The sequence below is a fragment of the Chelonia mydas genome, chromosome 5 (assembly GCF_015237465.2).
Source record: "Chelonia mydas isolate rCheMyd1 chromosome 5, rCheMyd1.pri.v2, whole genome shotgun sequence".
Classification (NCBI taxonomy): Eukaryota; Metazoa; Chordata; order Testudines; family Cheloniidae; genus Chelonia; species Chelonia mydas.
The window spans coordinates 94,554,670-94,568,055 of record NC_051245.2 but is presented as its reverse complement, the minus strand read 5'-3'; the positions used below and the strand labels follow the sequence as shown (position 1 = coordinate 94,568,055).

General features: G+C 40.3%; 1 protein-coding gene across 1 annotated transcript in view; it reads left to right on the top strand.

The window, feature by feature from the left end:
* The first annotated feature begins 1,807 nt into the window (after window positions 1-1,807).
* The window catches only part of RORB (RAR related orphan receptor B), a 216,806-nt gene continuing 205,227 nt past the window's right edge, over window positions 1,808-13,386 (top strand). Inside the window, exon 1 of the mRNA XM_043547327.1 lies at window positions 1,808-2,378. Coding sequence (XP_043403262.1) covers window positions 2,372-2,378 — 7 coding nt within the window. The 5' untranslated portion in view covers window positions 1,808-2,371. The remainder of the gene's footprint in view (window positions 2,379-13,386) is intronic.

The window sequence follows — 13,386 nt, the reverse complement described above, 5'->3', positions numbered from 1 at the left end:
AATCAATGGAACTACCTGTGCTAGTAACGGATTGGGACCCAACATATTCACCATAAATCCCTGCTGAGGATTGCAGATATATCACTGAAAGCCCATGGTGAATAGCACCAAAGGCCATTGACAAATCTCTGGAAATTAGCATGGACAGGTGATCTTCATCCTTCAGTTGATCTCTATCTTCAGCTAACACAAGTGTAGTTTATTTCTAATACACTGACTTGAAATAAGACTCTATGAGGTCAAAGAAATCTGAAGTCTTTAGACAGTGGCAAAGAAGCCTCACCATAACCTTCTTAGACAACATTCCCCAAACTAGCAGGTTCATAATTCATGTGTGCATATTTTCAGTGATTTCTTAAAGAAAACTATCACCCTGTCCTCCAGACAGGAAACTGTACCACTTTTCACCAAGTGTGGAAATTCCACTTACCACTTGATCTACATTGATCTTAAGGCCAGCAGAGATCACTGATCATCTACTCTGCACTCTTGCATAATTCAGGCCATAGCATTTCACCTGTTAATTCCTGTCGCAGAAGAAGAATTTATTGAATGCATCAAAACTAATCAAGTGTGTAGTTTAAACTAGAGCATAACTCTTAGAAAAACACCCAATCTTGACTTAAAGTAAAACTGCTAATGAATTTGTCACCTGCAGGTGGGGGTTGTATACAAAACTTGTATACAGCCATCCCTTAAGGGTGAACACCCTATCAGTATAAATACTGGCCTTCCACATTGAGGGACTTATTCTTGTGAACTGGTCAGCTCCCTGAACTTCCCTTCAAATTAGTGTGACTGAGACTCAAATCTTCACATCATAGAGGCCACAGTTTGCCTAAGAACATTATAAAAATTACATGGGCCAAAATCCTGCAGTCATTTGTTTCTCAGGTAATGCTTCAGTTGAAGTCAGAAAGGATTCAGGATCTGGCTGTATCAGAATATTATATATATATATATATATATATATTCATTGCTATATAAGTGCCAACTATCCCTATCCTGGTAAAGCAAACTTCTTTTGACACCCACATTCCCTCTCCTGAGAGAACTGTTTTCAGAAGAGAGAGATCAGGAACTATAGTCCCATTCCCAGAATAAAATACATATCTGAGGAGGGTTCCTTTGCTTGCCTCCCTCACCACCATACCCCTTCAGGAAAAAAAAAAATCACATGATGGGCTTCACATTTCCCTGTTTTGTTACCTCTCCTCAAACTCCAACGCACTGCAGGCAGCTCACTTTGTACTATCATTTTTCCTGAGACTGAAACCAGAAAGATAAAAAAGCAGTAGGCATCAAAACAGAGAAAAGCTCCCACAACTAGCAAAAGTTCAGAAAACTGTTAAGAGAGAATATTTCCAGAGTGATCTTCATTGCTTCTTGAGTCTGGCAGTCAGGGGGTGATTTACAAACATAAACAGCCCAGTTCTTCTGGGCCAGGGTGCAGTGCTGGATTGAGGAGGGACAGGGAGAATATCTGGTGATGATTAAAAACCACACACAGTTATATTTGATACATTAGTAAACGTGGGAGTGAATAACCCAGGGCAGAAAGGAGCTGTGCTTCTGTGACAGCCACCGAGGGAGCAGCAAACCGGCCGTGGTGCTCTTTTTTGTGCATGTGTTTTCCTCTTCCCGCATCCCCCCCCCTGTTGTGATAGCTGTCGGTGCGCCCCTCTGTCTGCCTCTGTCTCCGGATGGGTCTCCCCCTCAGTGGTCCCAGCCGGGCTCCCAACTCGGGAGGCTTTTGATTGGCGGCGGTGCTGACAGCAGGAGGAGCTTCGGGTAGCCGGTGCAGCCAGCTCTCTGCTATAAGCTTCTTTGCAGCTTTCTCTCTCAATCTCTCTCTGCGCGTCCCTGTAACCGAGCAGTGAAAATTCACATTGCGGATCTGCTAACAGGCACAGATGTCATGTGAAAACGCACATGCTCTGCCATTCACACAGCCCTTCTTTCTTTCTTTTTTTCCCCTGTTCCCTTTTTTTAAAAAAAAATAGGAACTCCTCTCCCCGCCCTCCTTGTAACTAACAAACCAACAACCACCATCGCTCCTGCTCCTCCTCAGTCCAAGTAACCACAAAAGAAATCTTTTGGAGCTGCTGGTGGTATTTCAGAGCAAATACGGGGGAGGAGGGGCGGAAAAAGAAACACGCACAATTCAGACCAGCCAGCCAGACATTCCTTTTACATCTATATACACATAATACTTTCAAAAAATAAGAATAACAACCTTGGAGGAATGATTTTCCCAGCAGAGCAGATCTACTCCGGCTGCAGCCTTCGTTCTTGCTGAGAGGGGATTTTTGTGATACAAGGTCCAAGCTGTTAGCTTCATGACTGCGCTGAGCAGGGAATCGCCAACACCATGCGAGGTAAGGGAAGAATTAGGGGAATAAGGAGGTGGGGAGTATATTACTGGGGGGGCGGGGGTTGATTTCACAGAGCCAAGGCTTTTCTTCAGTTCCTTTTTTGTGGGTGTGGGGAATTTTGCTGCTTATGTTGTATAAAGTTTTTCAGTGATGTCTAATGTACTGTTTGTGATATTGATTTTTCTTTATTATGGAGGTGGCGCGACTTATTTAGGTTTGTACGGGGGAACTAAAACAAGCCCAAAGTAAACAAACAATTTAGAAATGTTGGTATAGTTCACTCGGGCATCTGTTACAAGTACTTCTGTATGATGATTAGCAGGAGTGTAATTTAAAGAGGGAACGCAAGAGCACTTCATTATACGGGAGGTTTCAGCTGGGAGTTAGGACTCAGAAGAGTTAAGTCTCCTTAGCATGTCCCGGCTTCCATTAATAGGAAGAGATGAGGAAGCAGTCCCCTGAGAGCTGTTCGGAAATGTTTAGACACGTCTTATTTTGGCGTGCGTTGGGCATTCGTGTAGGTTCTCTCGCAGGTGGTTTGGGTTTATTTTAGGAAAGGGGGAGCATTTGGACGCTTTCTTTCCTGGCGTGTTGATGTGCCGCGTAGGGGCACAAACCGGCTGCGAGGAAGGGGGTAGTGGCTGCTTAACTTCTGGTGGGAACTTCCATGCTCGCTTTGTTTTATTACTCTACGCTCCTCCGCGCCAGCCCTGCTCAGTGTCAGCTGCCGTCACTTTGGGTCGACTGACGGGGGCGGGGGGGTGCAGGTCACCGGTTCCCTGAGGGTGGTTGAGGGGCTGGGCTGTCTGGAAGCACCTGCTTGGTTGCAGAGATGGGCTCTCTCCGTTGGGGCTGCCTAGGTCTCAGCTCGCCCGTGCTAGGAGCCAGCAGCCCCCTTTCCTGTGTCTCCCTCCTTCCCCTGGACTTTCAGCTGACTCATTCTTCCATGGGAGAGGAGCTCCTTGCATTTTAATGGAGTCTTTGGCCTGTCTCGAAGCAAAGATTCCCCCACCCCCATCCCGCCTCCCCTCCTGTCTCTCAGCCCTTCCCAAACAGCCAGCGACTCTAGTAATAACACTTCATGAAGTGGCCCGCAGCCCTCCTCCCACCCCACCCAGACACCCCCTCAGCATCCCCCAGCCCGCAAGTTACTGAGAGGAGCGAAGACCCGAGGGGGAGGGGGGCAGACGGGGCGTCCCCGGTGCGGGGAGCAGCGTCCCCTGCGCACCCCAGCCAGGCTGTGGGTGGCCCTGAAATCCCGCTGGGATCGGTAGGAGGCGCTGTGGCGGCCTCTGCCCCACGCGGTCGCTGGGCCGGGAGAAGATGCTCTGCCCCGCCGGGGCTGGGCGGGGGTTGGTGATCGCAGCCCCCGTGATCCCAGGAGTTCTCTGCCCGTCCCTGGCGCTGCCACAAGGCGGGGGGAGCTGCTCGGAAGGGCAGCGTGCCAGGGGCGAGGGGAAGCGGCCGGGGCTGGGGGGCGAGGCGACTGGCAGCGGGTTTGCTGCAGGGCTGGGTGCTGGCAGGGGGTGGGGGTGCGGGCGCCGCCCGCGTGCTCTGACCGTGGAGGCAGGGGGACTCCAGGGAGCAGCTGCTCTTTTCGCGCGGGTTGGCGGTGGGTCGGGCAGAGCCGGTGTTTCTGGGCCGGGGGTTGCGGGGGGGGACGGGACGCGTGTGCCTGGCGACGTGCTGTGCGCGCTGATTGGTGTGGCGGGCAGGAGAAGCCGGGTGTGTGTGTGTGGTGGTGGCTGTGTTTCCCTGTCGGCATCTGCGGTTGTCATGTGCTCCACTGACCCACTTCTCCCCGGCCCGGAAGCCAAGTACAGGGACCAGGGCAGGACCCCCGTACCTGGCAGATTACTTAGTGAAAGCTCCGCTCTCCTCCTCCTCCCTGTCTCTTTTCGTCACAGCTCGTGCTCCCTCGCCCTCCAGCAGCCCCTCTTCCTCCTTCTGGCTGCAGAGATCAGACGGTGCATCCCTCCGGAACCACCCGTTCCCGCTACCGTTCTGATGCCGGGCCAACGAAAGAGGGTTACGGCCTAAACTAAGTGTGTGTGTGTGTGTGTGTGTGTGTGTGTGGCGGGGGAAGGAGAACAGTGTATCGCTTCTGAATATTGATAGGAACCAGCCCTGTGTGCACATTTCTCCAGTGCCTGAGTTCCTCTCATCCAGCCCTGAAATGTGAGGAGTGGAAACACAGAGACGCCATCGCTCCCTTACAAAACTTTTACATTAATTCTTCCAAATGTCTTATGCTGCTTATTTTAGGAAACTAACGCATTTCCCTGGTGGTTAGCAGAGCCGTTAGATCGGGCATCCCTCTTATTTAGAGGAGAAGGAACTGTCATTTGCACGGGAAAAGCAAGGTGCTAGGTGACCACATAGGCTGGCAAGAGGTTGCTTAACAAAATTTAACTTTAAAAACCCCACCTCGAGTCAGTGAAATCTCTGTTATGCCACGTCTTTTCTCCCTTTCATCTTTTAAAATGTGCTTCTTCTATGTCAACCTAGCAGATCATTTGCTAGTTACTGTGTACTTCATGTTCTGAATGTAGCCTCGTTTCTTGTTTAGGGTTTACGTTTTGTTTTGATTAAGGATGTAGGAGATAGCGGAGGGGTTTGTGTGTTGGGAATAAGCTCTTGAATGACTCTCTGTATTAGTAAACAGTCTGGGAAAACAATCTCCTCTCCCCATCTCTCCCCACAGCAGCTTCCTCTGTTGTAACTGAACAGCAACTCATCAGGGTCCTTAAGAGGTTGTAACATTAATGGGAGAGTTGCCTCCAGTGTTTCTTCCACTTGCTGTATGGTAAATAATGTAAAAACAAAATCCTTTGCAGTGGTGTTGCAGCTGTGCTCTTCCCAGGATATGAGAGAGACGAGGTGAGCGAGGTAATACCTTTTATTGGACCAACTTCTGGTGGTGGAAGGTTCAAGCTGCCCAGCTACAGAGAGTGCGCTTCCACCACCAGAAGTTAGTCCAATAAAAGCCGTTATCACACCCACCTTGTCTCTAAACCAAATCCTGTCATTGCCTAAAAGAAGTCAATTTGATTTCCTAGAACAAAGGAATGTGCCGTGTCTATCCCTTGTACTTTTCCCAGGAGATCGGTGACCTCTAATGTCAGAGGTATCCAGACTGACTGAGTGAGTGATTCATGGGAATGGTGAGGTGGTGCAGACATGTCAGCAAACTTTGCAGTGCCCGTACCAGCATTTCCCACTGGTCTGCAGCAGGATAGCCACGTTCCCCCCATCAAATTCTGTCAGTTTGACAGAGGACTGCCAACCCAACCCTCCTCCCACTAAGGGGAATAAGATAGAGTCCTAATGTGTGTGTTAAATACATTTTATTCAATACTTTTAAATTGGGACTGCGTGGACTTTAAAATACGATGGTAGAGCACCAAACCCGCCCCCACAAGCTATCTATTGTTATGCGAAAGAACGTTACCTAAAGAGTGTTTTCAATCGAATATACATAACGACGAAACGAGATGTAATCTTGTGTGGCTTTAAGGTATTCGTTTAACTCAGTGGGTGAGTTGCTTGTTAATAATAATATCAGTCCCATTCCATGTTCAGTTTTGTTAATACGTGTTTACTTAATGAATAGATTATTGACTTTAGCAAATTGAAATAATATTGCAGGACTGTAAAACATGCGTTTGCGGCTTCTTGTAAACTACATATTCTTTTATTTAAGAATAATTTATTTTGGTTCACTATTGGAAGAGAGAGCCCCGTCTTTAACATGAGATCTTCAAACTTTCCCTGGCGATTTGCGGCCCCACACCATTCCCTTTAGAGTATTAAGTCTGCGATGCATGCATGCTTTTCTAAAATTTCCCAGACTAAAAATTTCCATCGAATGCCCCAAACTTGGAACAGCACCTCCATATTTCTTTACAGAATTATAGTCTGGGAGTCAGCCCATATCCATAAAAGTACATCTGTGTTAAAGTCACACTTAAGCAGTTATTAACTACCTTACAGACATTGGTGATCTGATACAGACAATTATTTCTTCGAGTGCTTATAATTTTAGTTTAAGTCCTTTTAAGAATACTCAACGCTGATTTATTGCTGAACAATATTATGGGACAGTAGCTGAAATGTAAACATCATCGTGCTTTAGTCACTGTAGTTGTCATCTTTAGTCCATCTCTTTCTTTTTTACTAGAAATCTCAGTCAATATAGAATATGTAATTTTGGAATTTATAAGGGGAAAAGGCTAAAAACTGCTAGAAGTATAATGGTGATGTTACCTTTATAAGGATGTACAATATATAGGCGTAAGGCTCATATGAGATCTTTCAACTGAAGAAGGTTGATTTTTAGATCTGAGATAAGAACACTCATATTTTTCTTAGTAAAAGAGGCTTTTTATGTGCACTATTGTAAAAGCAACGTGGTGTTTGGATTAAAAAACAAACCAGCAAAAACACTTGTTTTGTTTCCTGGATATTTTAAATTTGATTTATAATATCATTAAGCAAATTATGAACATTAGTGCATTTTAACACATTTTAATGGGGTGGGTTGTTTTTTTGTTTGTTTGTTTTTTCATATAATGCAACTGAGTCTCAGTATAGAGAACTAACAACTGGCTAAAAGCCATGTCAAGTCACAACTAATTTTATCTCAAGTATTTACAAACACCAAGATTATGATCAGTTAGTCATTTTGTTAAAATTACATGTAAACAGTGTTGCAAAGCACAACATTTGTTAATAAGTAATATTTAAATTCTCCATTGGTATCTCAGCAAACAGTTAAATCTAGTATATTTCAAAGGAAAAAACCCTCAAAACTCTAGAGTTTAGGTACTTTTCCAGGTTTTGTTCTATGATTTACTTTTTTTATTAGTTTCAGGACTGTGAAATAATACATTACTTTATACAGTTATTCTATTTTCACAGTTTCACTGAAATATTCATGAGCAATTAGGAAGGTGTGAATTAAACAAATCCAATCTACAATGTTATTGAGGGAGTTTATTAATTAGCATGTAAAAAGTGTCTGGACAACTGAGAAGCATGTAATTTCCTTAAATTTAATAGATGGATGCAGGTAATTTTATAATTGTATTAAGGTAAAGAAAATAATTTTCTTTAATTACCCCCAAATCATGCATCTCTGCAATATGATAAAAATTAATTTTGGAAAGAATGACAAAATGCAGTCCTAATTAATTGACATGAATATCTACATAAATGTAATAGTGTATTACCTATGCAAGTATCAATGGTAGCACAAACTAATATTGATTTTAATGAGTAGGACCAGACCCCAACAGAACTGAAATCTATATTTGAGCTGGTCACAATGTGTTTAATTCTTCAACTCTTACTTAGATAAGTAGTTCTGACTCATATGAGTAACACTCATTGCCTTCAGTAGGGCTACTTGCATGAGGAAGAACCATTTACACCAGTAAGAGCTTGCAAAATTAGGCCTTAGCTGAACGCAATTTGGCTTTACTGATAAAAGTTTTGATAATTTTCAATAAACACTTAGATATGATGAGACCATACTAAATGGTAAAATATTACTCTTCTTTTTTCATAAAAATGCGAATGTTAGTGTTGATAGGTAAATGACATCCCTCTCGTTAAATTATCATAAGCAGAAATCAAGTCTGAAAATTGAGAGGTTATTTTGATTTTTAAGCCATTTACTAATTCCACATGATGTCACATATGTATGTTTCTTTGCAATAGCAATAGTGTTTATATTAGATTGTACATATGGAAGTGCTGTATTTAAAATTTAATATAGAATCAGATTTCTGTCATAATTAATTTCTGAAACATTTGTACATTCAGATTGGTAAAGATTTGTATTTCCTAACTTTGTTTTATGAACAAACTCTTTTTGGTGAATATTTTTCCAGTGATCAGCAATCTCATAGTTAATTTAAAATGTATATTTAAAAAGCATGGACTACATAGGACTGTGAAAATATAGAGTATATAGGTCAGTGGAAATTCATTCTTCTCTGTTTTGAAAAGCGCCAAGCACAATGTGAGTGCTACCAAAAATAAATACATTGAAAAGTCATCATCATCATCATAATAAGACAACTAAATTTCCTGTTTTGGAAATATAGGTCCTGATCCTGCAACTTTTGCTCATACTAGTTGTCCTTACACAAGAAGAACCACTGAATACAGAGTTTTGAAGCTTTATATTTGATAGTAAAATATATCACTAATCTTAGGATGGGGGAGGAAAATATGTAAGAGGGAAAACAATCTCTTCACAGGAGTTACAACTCAGAATTCCTATTATAAAACACATTCCCATCCTAAGCAGAAAGTCTTGGGGTTGGCATAGGAATCAAACACTATATGACATTGACATGTGCTTATTAGGAAATGTATGGATGAAATATATCTTTGATAATACACAGTCACAGTAACTACAATTTGCCATAATATGTGTGCTAGTTATCTAATGCTGGAAAACAAAATCAAAAGAGAGAATCCCAGTCTGCCCAATAAATCATTTCTTTTTTCCTGTTTCAAGTGAAACAATGAATTCACAGAAGACAAGATTTGTGCTATGAAATTGAAGGATGTCTGCTTTGTAGCTAAAGACAAAGGAAGTACACAGGAATAAATATTGATTGAACTAATCATCAGATGAATAGAAATGAGCTTTACCAGTGCACCAATATAATAGGTTATGTTAACTAGCCCTTTCGTAGCCCATATGCTGCCCTTTCAACCCATGACCCTATCCATTCAGCTCTTAATGAGTGAAACCACAGGTGTTATAACGGCATTTATGGTAAATCATGCTAAATATAATAGTTGTATAAATAACTAACATGAACTCTAAAGGAAATGTAAAAAGTGACTCAAAGGAAACATTGTAAAAATGGTAAATGAAACATAACAATAGAATAATAGAGAGAATAATAATTAGCAATATTTGTACAATGTTATACTATTTTAAGGTGCTGTCCTAAACATTAATTACTGTAGGACATAATAATAAATCTCTTTAATCAACTTTATATGTTTTAAATTACATTTGTGTTTTGACTGGATGAATTTATACTTAAAATCAGTTCCTCCAAAGACTAGGTTTAATAGCTTTAAGAATTTAGTCCAGTTGGGGATTTCCTTAATGTTTTTTATATATGAACTATAAAAGTCACTATTATTCTGTATGTTTTAATATACAGTCCCAGTTTTATTACCTCTACCTACTCTGTTTTCAGCCCTGGCCAAGTAAATGGAGCTACTTAGTCAGATACCACACACTGTGAGTAACAGTGGCAGAATCAGGCCTATAGTATTTTGGAGACAATCATTTACTGTTTTATTTCTAATATTCTCATAAGCATATTGAAAATACCCAAAATAATTTCAACAGAAGTTTTCCAAATAGGATTAAGTATCAAATATGACACTCAGTTCCTGATCCTGCAGAACCTCACTCACTTAGTTTTTACCTACGTTAAGTAGTTCTATTTAAATAATATCTGGGAGTAAGGAGAGCAGAGTTTGGCCCTGTGTGTTTTTCCTTCCTTTTCATTGAGACCCACTTTTTTAATAGAGCAGAAACACACATACTGTGCTTTACTTTGCCAGAAACATATTGCTGAAATTTATGCAAACAGAATGACAGCTGTTTCTCTGCTTCCAATACAAGTATATAGGCTAATTCAGTTTGACATAAATGTGTTTACTATGGTGTTAATGATGAATTATTTTGATGAATTGGCAATTATAATGTATCTAACAACTTTTAAGGAAGGACATCAGTGAATTTCATGTACCATCCAAAATTTAAATAACTTTAAAAAAAAAATTAGTTATCTCTGTCTGTATCACAGACGTTTCAAACAATGTACTCAATAAAGAGTGAACATCAAGCAATTGTGGTTATTTGTTAGATGAACTCATTTTGATTCAGAGATGACCGTTTTATACAGTCTGGGCCAAATCTTGTTATCTTGGACTTTGCTTTTGTGAGTAGCCCTGTTGGATTCAAGGGACTGCTCAGCTGAGCAAGAAAACTGCATTTGACACGGTGTACCGTATACCCACGTGAAACCCAGTGGTCTGGGATTGTAAGAAATGTGAAAGACTATAAAGATTTAGAGGGAATCAAAGTTATAAGAAGCATGTTGTGATAACAAAGCTTGTTGCACTGAGGGTTTAAGCGGAATCACCTTGGAGCCTCAATCTGTTCCGTACTCTTTGAAAATGAAATGAAGTTGGTAGCTTTCCAGAACAAGAGAAGCTGTCAAAAGCTCCACATTTTTTCAGAGGAGCTACTGTTAAAATTTCAAGTATGCCATTCTAAAGCAATGCACTCTGGCCTCCAGGGTGCTCAGAAACAAAAACCTGAGTGTATTTAAATCTTTTTTTTATTATTATTTCCTCTAAGTGCACTAACTGCTCGCCACATTACAGACTGGGTACATATTCAGCTTAGCCAAATTAACCTCTCTTGATACCAACACTTCCTTGAACATAATATTAAAGCTGGAAACTATTATAGGTAGTTACAGGAGTGTAAGTGTGGCCAAAAAGCACTATAGTTTTGTCACTGGTTAATGTGTATTGCAAAATGAATGTTTTAAACATACGCTGGGCGAATGTTAAAAGTGTCTCTGCCAGGCTGCATGTGTGTTTCAAGAGATCTCACCACAGGTATGAGCTTCCTTGTGGTTATCCATGACCAACTAGAAGGCTTCCTAAACTTGCTTGTCTAGAAACTGTTCTCTTTGAGATTGTGTTATCTGAAATGTCAGTTCACAGGAACCAAAATTGCACTATATTCTTTAGACTAGCATTGGCAAACAAGTCATGCATTCTCCTTGCATTTCATTCGTCCCCGCTTTAAGGCATCTTTGTATTCTAAAAGTTTCCTTACTCTTATGAGTACATCTTAAGATGTTTTCTGAATTTTGTTGAGTGAAGGTGTTTGGAGGGGTGCAGCAGAAGAAAAAAGTAGATTAAAAGAAGTTGTTAAATTACAGTTCAGTGTACTGTCAAAATAATGAGCTGTCGAGAGGGTGGCATATATTTTTGAATAGGTTGATCTTGGTCTCAAATGAAATTATAGTTCCACTAAAATAAATCTCAAGTGATAAAAGTAAAAAAAATTTTAAAAAAGGCTGCTTACAGATAAGTAATACTTAAATACCCAAAGCATTCATAACACAATAGGAGATAAAGTTCCGAACAGAACCTTTGAAGAATTAAATGATTAGGATACATTTGTGACTTGGATTGTCAGTGGAATGAAAGAGGAAGACTTGTTTTATGTGAGTTATACATGTTGCAGAATAGAATTTGAGCTTGGACAATGAGTGTTTTCAGGTAATATGGGTTCTGGTGTTCAAAGGTACTTATTTTGAGAAAAGTGGAAGATGCAAGGACAGGGGGCCCAATTTTGCTTCCATTGCAATAAGTGACAAAATCCCGTTTATTCAAAGGGATTAAGACTAGGCCTTTAACTAGAATAGTGAAAACAGCATCAGAAGATGAACATGGAAAGAATTTACAACCCACTTTTTAACAGACTCACTTAGGAAAGGGATGACTGCATATACTGTATATGAACAACAGTAACTAAGTCAACATGTTGTTTTAAGGATAACAAGGAGGATTCTAGCTAAGAAGTTATAATAAAGAGACATTTGTCTCTTGGTCTTCTATTTTATGAAAATGTGCCTGGTTTTATTAAGTGGAAAAACTTCTAGCTGGATCTTTTTAATTTAAGACACTGTCAGAGAAGTATAACTATTCTTTAGAAAACTTCATGCAGCACTTCCAGTGTTTGTTTTCATGACCACTTGTTAGTGCTGATTTTGTTTGCCACAAGATGTTTGGAAAATAAAACATTACAAATCAGGTCTTAACTATATAATCTAGACATAGTTAAAAGGATACTTGTGGGGTTTCCTTTCATTGATAGCTGTCTGGGAGAGAAATAAAACAGTGGTACTTGTTTCTAATTACTCAGAACTACTATGAAAAACCATCCTGACAACAACATGTAAATTTTTTTTACAATATAATTATGTACTAGAATATGCTTGGTATTAATTTATACTGCTGCAAATTTTAATTATGAGTTTGGGGAAAAAAGCCAGATTTGCATATCTTTACTCAAATACAGGGGAATCAAGAATGAGCAAATGTGGTAGTCTGGTAGCACAGAGAAGCGATGACACTAGAGAAAAACATTAGGTAAGGGGGCACAGTGTTTTTCTGGGGTCATATTTTTGAGAAGGGAACCTGTCTTTGGAGCAAGTCGTATTGATAACTTATTTTAACATGCTTAGGAATATATAAGGTAGTGATCGTTATCCTGTCTGGGTATACTTGAAAAAATATTTAACTACCATCAGTGATTGCCATCAACTAACTACAAATCAGACTTCTCCCATTACGATTAATTCCACTTTGCTAACAAAAATGTACACTTTCAAACATTGAGTGCTCCATTCAAAATACAGAAAGCCAAAATAACAAAACAAACAAACAAAAAATTCCAATCAGATGGGTCAAAATAATAAACTATATTGCACCACCAGTTTTTAAGAAGAAATATCAATTGAGATCAGTGGAGGGCTTTTGTAATAATTGGGCTTACAAATTTACTCAAATTATAAGATCATCTGTAAAAAGTATGTAAACATTTATAAAATGTTACAATAACCTAAGATAGCTAATGTTAATTTTAAAAAGTACAGAAAGGACTAAATTAGTCTAAACAAAAAAGCCTACAAGTATAAATCCAGAACAATGTTAGAGTTATGGTTAATTAACAAGAAAACTGTTTTTTTTTTTTTTTTAAAAAGGGTAAACCAAAATTAGTGTGTCAGAAACTAAGCCTAATTGGTAAACAAAAGAATTAGGACAGTGTTTCCCAAACTTGCTCTGCCACTTGTACAGGGAAAGCCCCTGGCGGGCCGGGCCAGTTTGTTTACCTGTCGCATCCGCAGGTTCGGCCGATTGCGGCTCCCAGTGGCTGCGGTTCACT